The sequence below is a fragment of the Anolis carolinensis genome, chromosome 6 (genome assembly GCF_035594765.1).
Source record: "Anolis carolinensis isolate JA03-04 chromosome 6, rAnoCar3.1.pri, whole genome shotgun sequence".
Taxonomy (NCBI): Eukaryota; Metazoa; Chordata; class Lepidosauria; order Squamata; family Dactyloidae; genus Anolis; species Anolis carolinensis.
The window spans coordinates 115,954,641-115,972,823 of NC_085846.1; the positions used below are offsets into that span (position 1 = coordinate 115,954,641).

The window sequence follows — 18,183 nt, forward strand, 5'->3', positions numbered from 1 at the left end:
TGTGTCTGATTGCAATAGTGGTCTTGACAAGCTTGTCTTAGAGCCAGAGGTTTCTGCAGAATAGAGACCAGAGCATCAAGGCCAAATTCCTGAAAGGAGCCGCTTTTTTTGAGGGAGATTCTTCGGATACAGGTGCAGCTGGAGAGGTTAATGAGCTGGCAGATAGGAGGCAAGATTTTTGTAAACAGAGAGAGAGGGAGAGTTCCCAGCTCCATCGGTCAGTTTGTCTTCAAGAAAAAAAAGAGCAAATAAATTATCTGCTGAGAAAGTGAAACAAAATGTGTTTTTCTCAGGGGAGGAGGTTTATTAAGGCAAAGAGGAAAGCATGTTATTTCATTGGGGTCAACGCTGGTGCTTCAAGTCAGTCATATCAGTTCAATATGGGGTAGAGTGATAAGGGATGAAAAAGAGGATAAGAGGAAAAAGAGGCAGGATCCAATGAACAAGTGGTGCTTGAAGCCTCGTCTTCTTCCTTCTCTTTCCCTGGTTCCATGGCTATGCAAGAATTTGAACTCAGGTCTCTGAGAGTCCATCATTCAAACACCTACACCATCGCTGGCTCATCATGCATGTATTATAGCCAAAATCTAGTTACAAGATCCATAGAATCAACAGAATTTACAAAAGGTTCACAGGACACAGAACTCAGGGTGAACGAGAGGAATCTCAGGGTACCTTGACATAGAATTGTATCTAGATATGCTTCCTTTATTTGGTTGAATTAGTGTGCTTGATTCGAACGACTTACTACAGTGGTTGATGCACAGTGTTTCTCATTTAATGCCATCATCCCTAGATATCAGATCATCCCTAGGTATCAGTTTTTGGAGCTCCAACTTCAGAGCCAGCAAGAGTCCTGACTTGGCAACCATAAACCTATGGAAGCATGGGTCAGACAGCCAAACCATTCCTATATCCATCATCTCAAAGAATGCAAAAGGAGAGACTGGGAGCCTACCTTGCCCGCGTCACGACGTACATCAGCATCGGCAAGAGGTCGTCCATTGTGAGGCTATATTCCTTCTCCAGAACTCGGTTGGTGGTCTTTTCAATCTCCTCGTACGTCTTTTGGAGAATGTCCAGCTTCTCCCGTGGGTCAACAGTAGTGCTGCAAAGAGAAGGATTGGGGCTTCTATAAAGCCATGCAATATTCCAGAAAGTCAATATTTCTCCATCCAGCAAACCTTGGAAAGTTCTTCATGGAGCTGAAAACAAATGGCATTGTTATCAGTGCAGGAGCAGAGGGAGAGATGAGATCCGACCTTTGCCCTGACCTGTTGATGAGTCTCACCTTTCACTCATCAGTCAAACCACTTGTGCTTCTGCAGAGTAGCATTGACAAAAATGACACCTCAGCCTTTGATTATCTGCTGATCCCAACCGGTTCAATAAGATTTATTTACACATCTATATACAACTTCAAACACCATAACTCTCCGGGCACATATTTCCTATGGGAACTTCCATTCAGCAAGCCGAGTCTGTTATGACGAATGTTCCATCCATGTAGTTGAAACAGAAGTCTTGACCCATTGGCCCTGCAAGCTATCAATCAGGGCTGGCATGCAGTTAACTCCTCTGCTGCTGGAAAGCTTGCCGGAACACAGAAGCACAATCCAGTATAGCAAACATTTGATCTAACATTTCACTCTATAACATCAAAACACATTGACAATTGTGGCCTCCTTAGGAGGTCACAATGTCATTTGTTTTCAGCTCCATGAAGAAAGAGAAGGGTTAAAAGCAATCGGGAAAGTATTTCCTTCTGCTAGAGTTTTTTTTCTGAAACATACCACAGACTTACATCATTTTCTGTAGACATTCAGTTGCAGAAAGGAAGCAGCGGTCTTTGATAAGGGAGCGTCTCTAAAAAGTAATAAAGCAAAAACAAATGCTAATCCAGTAAACTCAACTGAACATACATTTTTAAAAAGACTGTTCCTAGCTCTTTCTAGAAAATAGCATCAGTAAAAATCTGAACCTGCATTATTTGATTCTACTGATTATGCCGAAATGACTCATAGTGTGAGATGACCGTAACTCACCTGGTTAGTTGTCAGCGTGAGATCTTTCAGGGGCCAGAAGTGTCTGCAATAAGGAAGGAGAAGAGTAAAGGTTTTCCGGAGAACAGGAAGAGAATATATTCACACTTAGGGTGCATCTACACTGTAGAATGAATGCAGTTTGGCACCACTTTAAATACCATAACACAATGCTACGGAGTCATGGGAGTTGTAGTTTTACAAGGTCTTATATCAAAGAGTGCTACTGTCTTGCCAAATTACAACTTGACTTGAAGGCACACAGCAACATGTCCCCTAAGATTGGGCTTCTGGAATGATTATTTTAATTTTAAAAATTAAATTCTGTGATTTGGGCACACAATTTGCGAATATAATTGTGTAATTTTAGGAAAGGCTGCTAGCTCCCAGAGCACTTACTTTTTAAGGAATAATAACGGTTAAGGTTTTCTCCTGACATGAAGTCCAGTCGTGTCCGACTCTGGGGGTTGGTACTCATTTCCATTTCTAAGCTGAAGAACCGGTATTGTCCGTAAACACCTCCAAGGTCACATGGCCAGGATGACTACATGGAGTGCTGTTACCTTCCTGCCGGAGCAGTACCTATTGATGTTTTCAAACTGCTAGATTGGCAGAAGCTGGGGCTAACAGCAGAAGCTCATCCCGTTCCCCAGATTAGAAGCACTGACCTTTCAGTCAGCAAGTTCAGCAGCTCAGTGGTTTAACCATTCCATTCCCTTGATGGAATAGCAGGGTATAGCAGGGTACAAATTGATCATCCAAATTGTAGAAATGTTATAATCTGTGTTTACAAAGCAATTAAGATGCTACTGAATGAGTATTGTCATGCCTTCTTTCTAAGCTGTTGCAAACTGGTCCCAGTATGATGAAAGCCAATGTTGCAGAATAGCTTGAGCAATGGTCTGAGATCCTGGATATCTGGGTTTGAATCCCCACTTGGTCATTTGGTGACCCTGAGTGAATGACACACTCTCAGCCCCAGAAAACCCCACTATAGGATCATCATCAGTTGGAAACAACTTTAAGGCACACAACAACCATACATGTGCGACACAAGATCAAAGATGTAGACCCCAATGAAGCCATCTCTCTTCCTGAAATAACTCACTTTTGCACATCCAGGAACTCCAGCAGCTTCAAATCCGGAAAGAGACTCAGGTCGACAATCCCCTGGCAGTAAAGGTCATCCTCCTTTTCGTGGTAAAGCATGTACAACATCAGGAGTTCTGGGTAGAAACTTGGCAGGATGAGTGGCAGGATCAGGGCCGGTCCATTGAGGTCACTAAATGGGAAGAAAAGCCAAGACAGAGCACCACATGAGTTGCACCAATACTAGCTGGACAGTTGTATGACTACTGGCTCATTTTTAAACAAGTAAAAGAGTGTTTGAATCCTTGAATCCTTGGATATCTACTGACCTTGGGCAAGCCCCACTCTCTCAGCCTCAGAGAGTGGCAACAGCTAGCCCTCTCTCAATAAATCTTGCCAAGAATGCTATAAGGTTGCCATAAGTTAGACTCAACTTGAAGGCAGATAACAACTTGCCCCTTCTTGAAGAAGGTTGCTATTTTTGTGTTCCTTCAAGTCATTTTTGACTTATATTGACTCTAGCAAGAGTTTTCAGGGGAAGAGTTGGCCCTTGCCTTCCTGAGGCTGAGAGAGTGTGACTCACCCAAGGTTCACCCAATGGGTTTCCATGGCCAAGCAGGGAGTCAAACCCTGGTCTCCAGACTCATTGCCCAACGCTCAAATCCCTATAATAGCTCACTGCACCACACAGGAGACAAAGGCTCAAATCCCATTTCTGCCATGGACATCCATTGCATGTTTCTGGGAAAGTTACATTTTGAGCTGGCCATTTGTAGTCCTTCATCCCTTCATTTTGGCTTCATTTTGAGCAGGGTATGGACAAACTGGTGCCATTCCAGAGAAGGGCAACAAGGATGAGAAGAAGAAACATGGAGGACGAAACCCATTAGGAAAGGTTGAAGGAGCTGAAGAGGTTCAACTTGGCAAAGAGAAGACATGGTTGCCCTCTTGAAACATCTCAAGAGTTGACCCAGAAAAGATGGTGGATGCCAGCCCCAAAGTGGTAGGACCAGGCCTAATGGTTCTAGGTTACAGGAGGGCAGATTTGGATTGAAGATGAAAATGAGCTTCTTGATGGGGATAGTGGTGGTGGAGCATCTTCTCAGGATGTCTCCGAAAAGAGCATGGAGATCCTCCACTGAGCAGGAATCGGACTCCAAGTGTATTGTGGGTGGGGGTATTCCAAAGATCCCAGTGGAGTCAGGAGACACAACAAACACAGGGCCCAGGATTACAGGTCTTGATATCTTGTTCCTGAGTCAATGGATCTACCCCATGTGCCATTACCTCTGGTTTGTGTCTTCAAGTAACGGTTGACCATTGACCTTCAAAGCCAGATCCCTCAAGCCCCTGAAACATGTCAACACAGAGAGAAAATTATTATGCTGAACCTCTTGTCTGCAGAAAATTGCTGTTCACTTTCTCCATGCTCAACCCTTCCCCAATAACAGGGAGCAGGTCTAAATTATTTTTTCCTATTTTCACTAGTATGTACCCTTCCAAATATTTTCACAGTCTCAGAAAACCAAGTCGATTACTGAAAGAACCTCGTAGGGAAATTTGAAAATGAGTACCATCCCTGTATCTATGGAGGATACGTTCCAATGGATACTGGAGACCATGGATAATAGCGAACCCTACATGTTGACCATACTTGGATTGGAAGCATACCATATGATTGAACTGGAGGACCTAGAGCAGGCATGGGCAAACCTCGGCCCTCCAGGTGTTTTGGAGTTCAATTCCCATAATTCCAAACAGCCTACTTGGAGTTGAAGTCCAAAACACGTGGAGGGTCAAGTTTGCTCATACTTGACCTAGACAGACCCTTCAAGCTTACCACAGAATGATACTGGAGGATTAGAAAGGCCCACAGACATTTCCCCTGGTCTCTACACAGTTCTTCCACTCTTGAACTAGAAGATGCTCAATTGCATCTCCACTGTGAAATTTGTTATCAGGCAAACCTTGCAAAACATCAAGTGCAACTTGACTTCATGACCTCTAAAGCCGAGGAATCGGCTGCCTTCAAGAGCATTTCAGCTTACAGTAGACTTACTGGTAGAATTCCCACACTTCCTTTGCGTAATGCTTGACTTCCTCTTGCGCCATCGCCAGGAGGTGCTTGTTTGCTCCGATGCCGCCATAGGTCGCCTGGAATGCCGAGGCCAAAGCCTTCAGGAGTTTCCCTAAAGGATGCAAAGAAGACTTCAGAGCCTGCGAAGAAGGAGAAAAGAAGGCAACTTATTCATACAGAACAGGGATGGAGAGAAATATTCATAACTAGTCCTTCCCAGGTTTCTGAAAAATTGGGAAAACCCACCAGGAAAGAATTTAATAGAACTCTGGTCTGGCATTCGAATGCTTTGAAGTGTTGGAGAGGAACATTTCTATAAAGAAAGACATTTAGGTATTTACTTTTTGGGGGGTAAATCTTGGGTGCATGTACACAGTGAAATTAGTGCAATTTGACACCACTTTAGCAGCCGTGGCTCAATGCTAAAGTATCCTGCGATTTGGAGTTTGTTGAGGCACCTGCACTCTTGGGCAGAGAAGGCTAAAGACCTTGAAAAACTACAACTCTCACAAGTGATCGCCATACCTCTTCCAAATAACTTTGCAGGGCTTCCGTCTCCTGGTGTTCAAGTAGTTCATCAAGGAGGTTCTTAGGAGCCTCTTCAGTTTCCCTGCAGGACAATGATGAACAAAACATGATGTTTGTATTTACACCTACGTCTGCCCCACATTTTTTGGGGTTAGGGGCCCAAGACTACCCATAAAAAATGGAAAGATTATGAATTAAAAAGTATATGTTTTAATGAAAGACCACATCTCTATGAATCCCAAGGTTCTCCAACACAACCAGTGTTGGTCAACTTTTGTGGACTGAATTAAAATGTTTTCTAATTTAACTAATTAAGTTTAACTAATTTACGACTTGGAATGAGGAAGTGCCGTCAGAGTGGATGATGAAGCAGCTGCTCCCCCCTGTGGCCAGAATCGAACATTCCCTCAGGAGAAGGTTAAATTGCCTCTGCGTCTGTCTATCTCTGTTTGATGTGTTTATGGGCACTGAATGTTTGCCCTATGTGTGTATAATGTGATCCGCCTTGAGTCCCCTTCGGGGTGAGAAAGAAGGGCGGAATATAAATACTGTAAATAAATAAATAAATAAATAAATTCTCTAGGAATCTCCTGGTTCCAGCTCTGACCATGCGGCAGTTCTTCCTAATATTCAGGTCGAATCTCTTTTCCTACCATATGAATCCATGAATCCATGGATAGTCTCTGGAGCTGCAGAAATATGACATTTCCCTGATCAAGACACTAAATTCATACTAACGCCGCCTAGAATTGCATTGGCTTTTTTAGCTGCCACCTCACTCTGTTGATTGAGGCAGATGGCAATGGAGATTCAAGACCAGGGGTGTCAAACTTGTGGCTCTCCAGGTGTTTCACACTCCAACTCCCAGAAGCCCAAGCTAGATTGTCCAATGGCCAGGAATTCTGGGAGCTGAAATCCAAAATACCTGGAGAGCCACAAGTTTGACACCACTGCCTTAGACAGTTCCAAAAACTATGTTCATTGACCCACATTCAGATTCATGATGAATCCCAAGTCCTTACCTGTCGCAGTAGAGGTACTCTTGGGACTTGCGCAGCTCCTTGCTGGTCTGGACATGGAAGCCCATGAAGGACTCCTCCGTTTCTCCTTGACCACCAGAAGAGACGAACTCCAGGAATTGGCTGAAGAGACCTTCCCACCTTTGCTCCACTGGGAATTCTCGCTGACCAAGCTGTCTGGACAAAAAGAGAGTTTCGCTTCCTCAGGTTGGGCCTCTGTGGGGTTGTGTTTCCCCATGCATCTTACACAGGCAAGTGAGAAGATGTCGATTGAAGGACCACACACATTAAGATGCACCAGCTTAAGCTTTGCCATGAACACATATTTGTGTATTTATTTCTCTACCATTCCTTGAAGGAGAAGAAAGGGTGTCTTGGAAGTCTCTCGTTCATAGGATTATCATGACTCAAAGCCAACTTGATGGAAACTGCCAACAACAGCTTGTTTGAGAAGCCATCCATTTGAATGCACATCCTTTCCCCAAAAGCCATTGTAGATTCCACAGGGGCATTTTTTTTTTTTTGCAATATGAAGCAAACTTTCAAGACCTGTCTTGGGCTCAAATATGGTTTTGAAAAATAAATTGGGTTCAGCACTATTTGAAGTACTCTGCAGGGTGAATGGGGCTTCCCATCCCTTGGTAGTTGTCGAGTCTCTTTTCCTTGGGAGAGAAGCATTAGCAATGAAGCAAAGTAAGCCTTCTACTTACAATTTGGTTATTGTATCATCTGGCTCTCCTCCAGAGGTGTTGAGGATTCCTTCAGTGTGGAGTCCTTGGCTGGATTTGTTGGTAAAGGTCCCTTCCAGGGTGAAGCCATTCGGGAAAGTCAGTTTGCCCTAAAAGCATCCATATAGTATAGATAACTCAACCTGCTCCATTTGCTTTCAGACATCCACGTTGTTTTAAATCTTAACCTCTTTCTACCATACTCATGAGAAATTTGTGAGAGTTGTCAAAAGTTTCATAAAAGAAACTTAAACCAAATGAAATGTCACTCCTTCAGTTTCTGCCCAGTTCAATAGATACAGTCAACATTGTTCTTTTCTGCACAAAACATTCACTTTTTTGCCAGGAATTTGCTGAATTGCAGGCATTCTCATTCCTTCTCCTTGTGGGAGTTTCCAACACATGATGTGCCCATTTTTAATCCATCATTGTAAGCTGAATATTGTTGCACTCCAGCCTTGAGACTCCTTTTCAGCCAACACCACACCAGAGTCCAGTAGTACTAACTACAACAGTTTATTAACAAAAGCATGTACAAAGGAGAAAGGGGCATTTCCCAAAAGAGCAGTAGGAAAGGAGCTACAAAATAGCATTAGTCCATATACAAAAGAGCAGTAGTCCAAAAAATGGCAGGGTACATGAAATCAAGGAAGTTAAGATTACAAGCATAAATCCATAAGTATGAAAGCAGGAATTTTTTCCAAGGCAAACTCTTTCAGAAACATAGAAAAACACAAAAAAACTTGAATCATGAACTTGAGAGCTGAGACTGAATCCTGAATCTTTTGGCAACATTGTCTGCTCTGAGAGACACCCAATAAACATCACTTAATTTACCAAGCCCAACCAAGAAGCCATGAGATCATGCCTCACACACCTGGATTTCAAGGATTTCTCACAGAGTCTCTCCGAACACCTAATTAATCTATCCTTCAATCCCTCCATCCAGAGACCTAATCTGATATCACGGGAAAACTCCCATTCTTCTGAAGATTCTCAAGATAAATGGACCTTTCACTGGTTTCTCTTTCCCCTGTTGCTAAGGAACAAACATTTGAATCCAAAACATCCTCTGTCTCGTCTTCAACTGCCTGCACTTCTCTCTGATGTAAGGCCTGCAATTCATCCTGATCACACACAGACTCCTCAGTTGGAAACCCATCATCCCCCTCATCCTCTAAGAAATCCCTAGCCTCTTGCTGAACCCCAACAAATATAATTTATATTCTTATTTAGAAGCAACAAAATGCACCCCGGGCCTGAAAACACTTTGACAAACTCCATTTTGGAATCCTAAATTCACCAAGAGCATTGGATGTACCAAAGCTTTGCTCACCTTTCCGACAAACATCAGGTCTCTGGTGAAGTTTCCTTCATAGATGGAATCATCTTCAAGGAGAAGAATACCAGATCCCTATAAGAGGCAGCAAAAGGAATTAATAACCTCTCTCTCCATCTCATCCTGCTTTTCACATTTCAGAAAGACGTAGGGCTGAAATGCTAAAAAAAAGAAAGAAGCCATTTGCTATTGTTAATGGTCAGAAGTCAACATCAATTTATGGCAAAATGGGAGACCTCTAAGTCACTGAATACTCAACAACCTTACTCAAGACTTGCAAACTCAGGACAGTCTTGCTTTCCATGATGGAGTATATCTATCCATAATATTTTTAATATTTTTGTGCATTAAACCAAGTTTGTCTACATCAAACCTTCAGAAAGCAAATAGACCACTATCTCAGCCATCCTTCTGGACAATGTGTTGTCGAAGGCTTTCATGGCCGGAATCACAAGGTTGTTGTGTGTGTTTTCCAGGCTGTATGGCCATGTTCCAGAAGTATTCTCAGAATACTTCTGGAACATGGCCATACAGCCCAGAAAACACACAACAACACTTCTGGACAATTTTAGAACAGTAGAGATTTCGCGTAAGGGACACTCAATGTATTTCGCACTATTCTATCACTTGCCATGGCAGCATCCTAAAGAATCCTGGCATTTTGTGGTTCAGCGAGGTGTTTAGAAGTTACAAGAATAGAATTCTAAATACCACATCAAACTACAAATCCCAGGATTCCACAGGAAGCAGCCATGGCACTTAAAAGTGGTATAAAAAGGCCGTGAAATGTGTTGTGTGAAAAAGAACATGGCTTCCACATTCAGGAAAACGCAGGCAACCTGCAGGAGACTGAAGAAATGTCTCCCAACGTCCATCCTGCTCTCCACTTACCACCATTTTATCCAGGTGGAACGCTCTTCGATAGCACACTCCGGACTGCATGACCACAATCCCCGTGCCATGTCTCTGGTCTTCATGCCACATCCCGATATACCGCTCCTCTCTGAAACAGCCAAAACAGAAGAAACACTCAGTCCTTCTATATCAGTCAAACATATTCAGATCCCTATACTGTATCTTATTGGACTTGATTTTCAAATATTGTGCCCTCATCTGGACATGTTCCAGCTTCTTAGACTTCTTTCAGGTAAGGTTCCTTTTATATGGACACTTCTGTTGATGCAACTTAAAATTGCATTTGCTACTGCTGCTGATGCTGCTGTTGTTGTCTGTTAATATACCATTCAATGGATTCATATTTCATTGGTGGTTCCTCACAATCTTGCATTTTCCTCCCAAGGTTCACATTTAGAACTGCAAGATGAGAGGCATGTCCCATGATGCAATACATGTCAAAAGATCTTGAAGGACCTCCAGTTAAACATGATGGACATCCATCCAGCTTGATGAACCTCAACCTATTTCTCATTGTCAACATTTATGTTAGTTCACCTTTTCTCTTCAGTGCCTTAAGCTCATTATGGAGTTTGATTCTGTCTTCTGAGATATGAGGTATCTCTCCTGATTTGCTGTCATCTCCAAACCTGATGGACATGCTCTCCATTCCATCATCCAAGACATTGATACAGAAAGAAAACAACACTAGACACAGAACAGAACCACTCATTATTTCTCTCCAGGACGGAGACAGATCAATGTCTAAGGATGCATCTACACCAGGTATGGGCAAACTTCGTCCCTCCAGGTGTTTTGGACTCCAACTCCCACAATTCCTAAAAACCTCGCAGTGCTGACTCTGACGTGTGCTCTACTAAGACTCTGAGATCCCTTCCATATATGCTGCTGTCAAGATGGGTGTTCTTGCAAAAGAGGGTGCAAGACAGAAGCAAGGTCCATAAAAGAACTCTGGAGCATGGGTTTCATTGGCTCCACCTCCAGATGTGGACAGAACTTAAGTTACATCCACAATAACTGGAAAAGTTTTAAGTAGCGTTCGTCCCTATCTTTTTATGGCATATCCAAAAGCTTTGCTTGGTATCTAGACACCAAGAAGAAAAAAGGACAGGGATACATCCTAAGCACGGCTGCTGTTGTTGTCATATGGCAGGCAGTCCCATTGACTGAATGATCAGGGCCATAGAGATGATACTCACACACTCATTGTTTCCATCCCTTGGCCATCAACATACCTCTCCTTGTCATCCCACACCCCGTATCCGCTCTTCTTGTCGTTTTCCCAGTGTCCGGTGTATTTAAAGGGAGTTTTGGCAGAGGAAGTGTTGTCCAAGATGCCAAAACCCTGGCGAAGGTTATCCCTGAAGTAGCCTTTGTAGACCATCTCATTGCCATACCTGTGGTATAGGTGAAACCATACATTACACATGTATAGGACAAGTTTTCACATGCTTTGGGGGCTCCATGTAATGCACAACCAACCAACTGTATTTTGGGCCCCATTGCCAACTTTTTAAGCAACTTAGGACAATTTATTTATTCACTGCATTTCTGTGTCACATTTCTCCCAGAACGGGATCCAAACAATAAAAAATTTGCTATATATATTACACAAATACATATAGTAGCGTTTCACTTATCCAACATAAATGGACCAGCAGAACTTTGGATAAGCGAAAATGTTGGATAATAAGGAGATATTAAGGAAAAGCCTATTAAACATCAAATTAGGTTATGATTTTACAAATTAAGCACCAAAACATCATGTTATACAACAAACTGACAGAAAAAGTAGTTCAATGCAAAGTAATGATATGTAGTAATTACTGTATTTACGAATTTAGCACCAAAACATTGCAATGTATTGAAAACATTGACTACAAAAATATTGACTACTAACACATTGAGTACAAATAAAGACAGAATTGCATAAAATGAACTTAAAGTAACAGCATTGTCAGAAATTAAATCTGTAAAAAGTTCAGTCCTTGCTGCCTAGAGAAACAGGTGTGGATCCGGGCGGGAGGAAGACTGCGTTGGATAATCCAGAATGTTGGATAAGCGAATGTTGGATAAGTGAGAATCTACTGTATATATATGTACAGTATATGTATATGTATACACACACACACACTCACACACAATTAAAATAAGCAAAATAATAAGATAGCATAAATACATAATTATTATTATAAATATATTTATTTATACCCCTTTAGCCTTTTTATAAGAAAGAATAAAATAAAACCATAAAAAACATTCCTGCTTACACATTAAAAATTGGCTTAAATAGACTTTGCAAAAGAAAAGCAGGGAAGGGACCTGGCGGGCCTTTCATGGGAGGGAGTTCATGATGGTAGAAACAGCCACCAAAAAGGCCCTCTCTCAAGCCTTATGATGGTTGTGGGACCAAGAGAAAGCCTTCCCTTGTAGATCTTAAGGTTCTGGCACATGCATAGTCAGGAGATCGTTTTTCAGATAGTTTGGACCTAAACCATATAGGCATTGTAGGCCATGACCAGCACTTTGAATTGTGCCCCAAAATGAACGGGTAGCCAAATAAGCTGATTTTTCACAAGGAAGTTATAGATAAACTGGAATAGAAGACTACTCAAAAGCAGTTCTTTTGGAATACTTTGACTCACTCGCAGATCCCGTAGCCGTTCATCTTTCCTTCCCGCCAGTGGCACTTGTAACAGTCGTAGCGGTCCTTGGACGCATGGGGGACAAGGCAGATCCCGAACCTGAAACCCCAAAAGAAGAGACATCTGAAAAAGGAGCTGGGTGGTGACTGTTGGGGTCAAAGTCACTTAAACCAGGCATGGGCCAACTTGGGCCCTCCAGGTGTTTTGGACTTCAACTCCCACAATTCCTAACAGCCTACCGGCTGTTAGGAATTGTGGGAGTTGAAGTCCAAAACACCTGGAGGGAGGGCCCTAGTTTGCTCATGCCTGACCTAAACTCAGGAAGAACTTCTTTGAATGGACAGTGGACTAGATTACCTTGGAGAGAGATGGACTCTCCACTGAGTGTCCATCCAAAGGGCCCTTCCTGCCACTGTCTGCCCCATCCACAGTCCCTTCCATGACATACAAAATGGAGGCACCCTAAGCCCAATTGAGTGTCTGGACCCATAGATATCTGCTCAGCCTCAGCCTCAGCCAATCGAGTTTCTGGACCCATAAATATCTGCTCAGCCTCAGCCAATCGAGTTTCTGGACCCACAGATATCTGCTCAGCCTCAACCTCAGCCAACTGAGTTTCTGGACCCATAGATATCTGCTCAGCCTCAGCCTCAGCCAATCGAGTTTCTGGACCCATAAATATCTGCTCAGCCTCAGCCAATCAAGTTTCTGGACCCATAGATATCTGCTCAGCCTCAACCTCAGCCAATTGAGTTTCTGGACCCATAGATATCTGCTCAGCCTCAGCCAATCGAGTTTCTGGACGCATAGATATCTACTCAGCCTCAACCTCAGCCAATTGAGTTTCTGGACCCATAGATATCTGCTCAGCCTCAGCCAATTGAGTTTCTGGACCCATAGATATCTGCTCAGCCTCAGCCAATTGAGTTTCTGGACCCATAGATATCTGCTCAGCCTCAGCCAATCGAGTTTCTGGACCCATAGATATCTGCTCAGCCTCAGCCTCAGCCAATTGAGTTTCTGGACCCATAGATATCTGCCCAGCCTCAGCCAATTGAGTTTCTGGACCCATAGATATCTGCTCAGCCTCAGCCAATTGAGTTTCTGGACCCATAGATATCTGCTCAGCCTCAGCCAATTGAGTTTCTGGACCCATAGATATCTGCCCAGACTCAGCCAATTGAGTTTCTGGACCCATAGATATCTGCTCAGCCTCAGCCAACTGAGTTTCTGGACCCATAGATATCTGCTCAGCCTCAGCCTCAGCCAATCGAGTTTCTGGACCCATAAATATCTGCTCAGCCTCAGCCAATCGAGTTTCTGGACCCATAGATATCTGCTCAGCCTCAACCTCAGCCAATTGAGTTTCTGGACCCATAGATATCTGCTCAGCCTCAGCCAATCGAGTTTCTGGACCCATAAATATCTGCTCAGCCTCAGCCAATCAAGTTTCTGGACCCATAAATATCTGCTCAGCCTCAGCCAATCGAGTTTCTGGACCCATAGATATCTGCTCAGCCTCAACCTCAGCCAATTGAGTTTCTGGACCCATAGATATCTGCTCAGCCTCAGCCTCAGCCAATCGAGTTTCTGGACCCATAGATATCTGCTCAGCCTCAGCCAATTGAGTTTCTGGACCCATAGATATCTGCCCAGCCTCAGCCTCAGCCAATTGAATTTCTGGACCCATAGATATCTGCTCAGCCAATCGAGTTTCTGGACCCATAGATATCTGCTCAGCCAATTGAGTTTCTGGACCCATAGATATCTGTCCAGCCTCAGCCTCAGCCAATTGAATTTCTGGACCCATAGATATCTACTCAGCCTATGGGCAAAGCCTTAGAAGAAACATCCACACCAGAAGCCTCCTCAGAGTCCTCACCCATGTTCCAAGCCATCTTTGAAGTCTCCCACGTAGTTCCGGCCATCGGGCCACGTCAGCTGCCCCCTACAAAGAGAAAAGATTGGTTGTAGAAGCATCCACAGCAGCAACTTTATTTTGCAAACTAAACAGCATCATGTTTTTAAATGTGATGGAAACTGGCCTGCCCAAAAGGGAAGCTATCACAAACTGAAACTGAATCCAGACAAAACAGAGGTGCTTGTCATCAAGGGTCCTCTTTACACTTTGCCCAGAAACGAATTGGCAGCCGGTGGAGTGACTTCCTCTGGGGATGGAGGTGTGCCAGTTCTGGATGATTATTGCTGCTGCTATTATTATTATTATTATTATTATTATTATTATTATTATTATTATTATTATTATTATTATTACTATTGTATGACACAGCAAACAAGATAGATATGCTGAATTTCGTATCATAAAATCACAAGTCGAACACTTCCCAAGTGTCTAGGACTGTGTGATGTATTTTCGGATGATGCATGCAGATCCCAGTCGGGTGGCCTTTTGCAGTTGGCAGATCGTAATTTTGTCAATGTCTATTGTTTCCAAATGCCGGCTGAGATCTTTTGGCACGGCTCCCATGTGCTGATCACTACTGGGACCACCTGCACTGGTTTCTGCCAGAGTCTTTGAAGTTCAATCTTGAGGTCCTGATAGCAGCTGAGTTTTTGATCTTGGCCTTAATTGCCTTTGTCCTGATGTCTTGCTCTTGGGCTGCAAGGATCAGGCCTTCTGTCTCCTTCTTCAGGGTCCCATTCGTGAGCCAGAGCCAGGTCTTCTCCTTATCAGCTTTTCCTTCAATTTTGTCAAGGAACTTTCCATGCAATGTTTTGTTGTTCTAGCTGTCAGCTCTAATTTGTAGTGCAGTCTTCTTGTACTACAAACTAGATTCTTTTTCTGTTGTACTTTGAGGAGATTCTGATATTTGACTTCAATCAAAGCGGATTCTTCACAGCTGTGCTGGCGGTAGTGTAACTACCGACAGGTCCAACCAAGCCAGAGAGGTCTCAGCTGAGGAGTGGAACTAAGGGGCCAGGCTGTGGCGCAGGCTCGAAAGCAAGCCAGCTGCAACAAATCACTCTGACCAATAGGTCTTGAGTTCGAGGCCAGCCCATGCCTGCATCTTGTCTCTGTCTTTGTTCTATGTTAAAAGGCATTGAATGTTTGCCTTTATGTGTGCAATGTGATCCGCCCTGAGTCCCCTTTGGGGTGAGAAGGGTGGAATATAAATGCAGTAAATAAATAAATAAATAAATAAATAAATAAGAGCACCTAATCCATTATTATTATTATTATTATTATTATTATTATTATTATTATTATTATTTACAATTCAGTCTAGAACTCAGATTTCCTGTTGATCCAAGACCTGCCAAAATTGCAAACCGGGCGGAGGACTTACTTGCCGTGGGGCTTCCCCAAGCGCCACTCCCCATCGTAGGCGGCCCCCTTGAGCCTCCCGTCGGCCCGGAACGTGAAGGTGGAAAAGCGACACCGAGGTGGGGCCCTCCCTTCCCCTGTGTGGCTCCACAAGGGGAAGTCTCTCTTCCCATTCAAGGCTTGGCGCACCGCTTGACTCAGTTTCCATTTCCACACGGCCTAAGCACAAGAGAGAAGGGGGCAGGAATTGGCTCCCAGGTCTACTTAGTCCAACCTCATTTTGCCAGGCAGGAAGACACACTCAAATCACTTCCAATCACCTCTGTAGAAAAAGCTCCAGAGAAGGAGACTCCAACAGACATCCAGACCGATTATTCCACTTTTCAAACTACTTCAAACCTGTCCTGTTTTGTCTTTCAAGAACAGCCTTAAAACACTGTGGTAAGTAAATGAAAACTGCTTTACTTCAGCAAAACATAAAGCACAGCACACTCAGTGGAATAATGCAAACGAAAGCAAGGAAGTCTTAAGGCAAGCATAGTTCTTAGTCTCTGATAAACTCCCAAATCAAATAGCAGTCTTACTTCAAACAAAGAAACAGCAATAAATCCAGATGCAGACTCGAAGCAGACACCAGGCATTAGAGTCAGTTTGTTACCAGCAAGAGCTGGCTGCACCTGCTTCTGCTTTATAGCCGAAGTCCCCTCACAGCTGCTAGGGAAGTTCCCAATTACTCAGCTGCATTTCTGGCAGCTATTCTAGATGCACGATGTCTCTGCTCTGTTTCCTTTCGCCTCTCCTGAAATGAGGGTACTTGCAAAGTCTCCTCCTCAGATTCCAACTCACCCTCACTTTCCTGCTCCCCTTCCTCTTCTGAAGAAGAGGAATCCCTAAGAAAACCACAAGGAAGTTCTTCCTAAAGTTTAGATGGAATGTCTTTTTTCAGCTTGAATCCATGGCTCCATAGTGTCATTGTCTCCAAAGCAGCAGAAAACAAGTTTGCCCCCTCCTCAATATGATAATTCTTTCGAATATTTAAACATGGATCTCATGTCCCTTGCTCTCAGCCGTCTTTTCGCCAAACTAAACATCTCCAGCTTCCTCAGAGGAATTTGTTAGATTCCAAAGCTTTGACCATTTCATTCCCTTTTTCTGCACACCTTCCCTACCACCTTGTATGTCAACAAACAAAAATGTATTCTTTCTTGGCATTTTAAGGTCCCACCAGATAATTCTATGGTCAACCTCCACTGGACATTGATCATAGAAATACACTGGAGAGCCTTGAAATACTGAGAAAAAGCACTTGTCCTAAGCCTTCTTATGTCCTTCAATGTCTGGTGAAAGTTGACCATGGAGACAAAGATCCATGAATGCTCAAATCCAATGATTTGCAATGACATGGGGAATGGTGTCCTTTCTATAAAATGGCAAAATGAATTTCTGAACTGTGTTTTATTCGATTTGTGGATATGGAGGACCGACAGAAGATCATTGCATGACTATGGAGAGAGAACTTACCCGTGACTCTGGCTCTTTAGCCAAGAGGAAGAACTCTTCTTCTGGTGTCCTAACACGGAGCGTATGCCTGGGAGAAACACCAAGAGGAAATGACATGTTGACAAAGAGCAGTCTTTTCCAGACATCTGGGGAATTTCATTATTTTGGAACAGCCTCTCTTGTTTCATGGAATGCATTTACACTGCATAATTAATCCAGAGTGACACCACATGAACTATCAAGGCTCAAGACTATGGAATTGCAGGAGCTGTAAGTTGACAAACTCTTGAGCTCTTTTTTGGTGCCTCATACCAAAGTACAACTTTGTGATCCCATAGCATTTAGCCGTGGCAGTTAAAGTGGTGCTGAACTGCAGTCAATCTACAGTGTAGACACACCCTTACTCCCCTTCTCCCCAGCCCTGCAAAAAACTGGGGAATACACCCACCTTCTGCAGTGCAAGAAATAGCAGGGAGATAAATGTCAAGGGTGTTGGACTGCGGCGAAAGTGTTGTGGTAATCTCTGAGCGGTTAGACTCAATTTAACCCTCTCTGGGGGAGATTCCACCAAAAATCAGCAGAGTAGCAAACGCAAAAGCTTTCAAATGCAACAGTTACTTACACGGGGCGAGCAAAGAGAAGCCTTTGACCATTTAGGATTGCAGTGGACTGCAGAGTCTCAATAAAAGTTCAAAAAGTATTTATTCAGGTAAAAAGAACTCCATTGTAGATAGAAAGGCTTGGGAGCTGTCTAGTCTACTCTAGACTGGTTTCTAAGGAAAAATAAGAAAGGAAAAATAACAAACATCTAAATCAGGGGTCCCCAAACTAAGGCCCGGGGGCCGGATGCGGCCCTCCAAGGTCATTTACCTGGCCCCCGCCCTCCGTTTTATAATATAATATTTTATATCCGTTTTAATAATATATTATATATACATATAATATTGATAAAAATATAATACAATATAATACTAATAATAATACCATATAATAATATTAAATTATATGTTATATA

General features: G+C 43.2%; 1 protein-coding gene across 2 annotated transcripts in view; it reads right to left on the bottom strand.

The window, feature by feature from the left end:
* The window catches only part of als2cl (ALS2 C-terminal like), a 53,822-nt gene that overhangs the window by 3,956 nt on the left and 31,683 nt on the right, over positions 1-18,183 (bottom strand). For both annotated transcript variants that reach the window (XM_008120200.3, XM_003227071.4), the window contains exons 9-24: positions 17,190-17,256; positions 15,691-15,887; positions 14,265-14,330; positions 12,383-12,481; positions 10,973-11,134; positions 9,714-9,825; positions 8,820-8,897; positions 7,466-7,593; positions 6,759-6,932; positions 5,734-5,818; positions 5,191-5,348; positions 4,419-4,481; positions 3,151-3,324; positions 2,046-2,088; positions 1,805-1,866; positions 959-1,108 (exon numbers count right to left, since the gene is read on the bottom strand). In XM_008120200.3, coding sequence (XP_008118407.2) covers positions 959-1,108; positions 1,805-1,866; positions 2,046-2,088; positions 3,151-3,324; positions 4,419-4,481; positions 5,191-5,348; positions 5,734-5,818; positions 6,759-6,932; positions 7,466-7,593; positions 8,820-8,897; positions 9,714-9,825; positions 10,973-11,134; positions 12,383-12,481; positions 14,265-14,330; positions 15,691-15,887; positions 17,190-17,256 — 1,818 coding nt within the window. The remainder of the gene's footprint in view (positions 1-958; positions 1,109-1,804; positions 1,867-2,045; positions 2,089-3,150; positions 3,325-4,418; positions 4,482-5,190; positions 5,349-5,733; positions 5,819-6,758; positions 6,933-7,465; positions 7,594-8,819; positions 8,898-9,713; positions 9,826-10,972; positions 11,135-12,382; positions 12,482-14,264; positions 14,331-15,690; positions 15,888-17,189; positions 17,257-18,183) is intronic.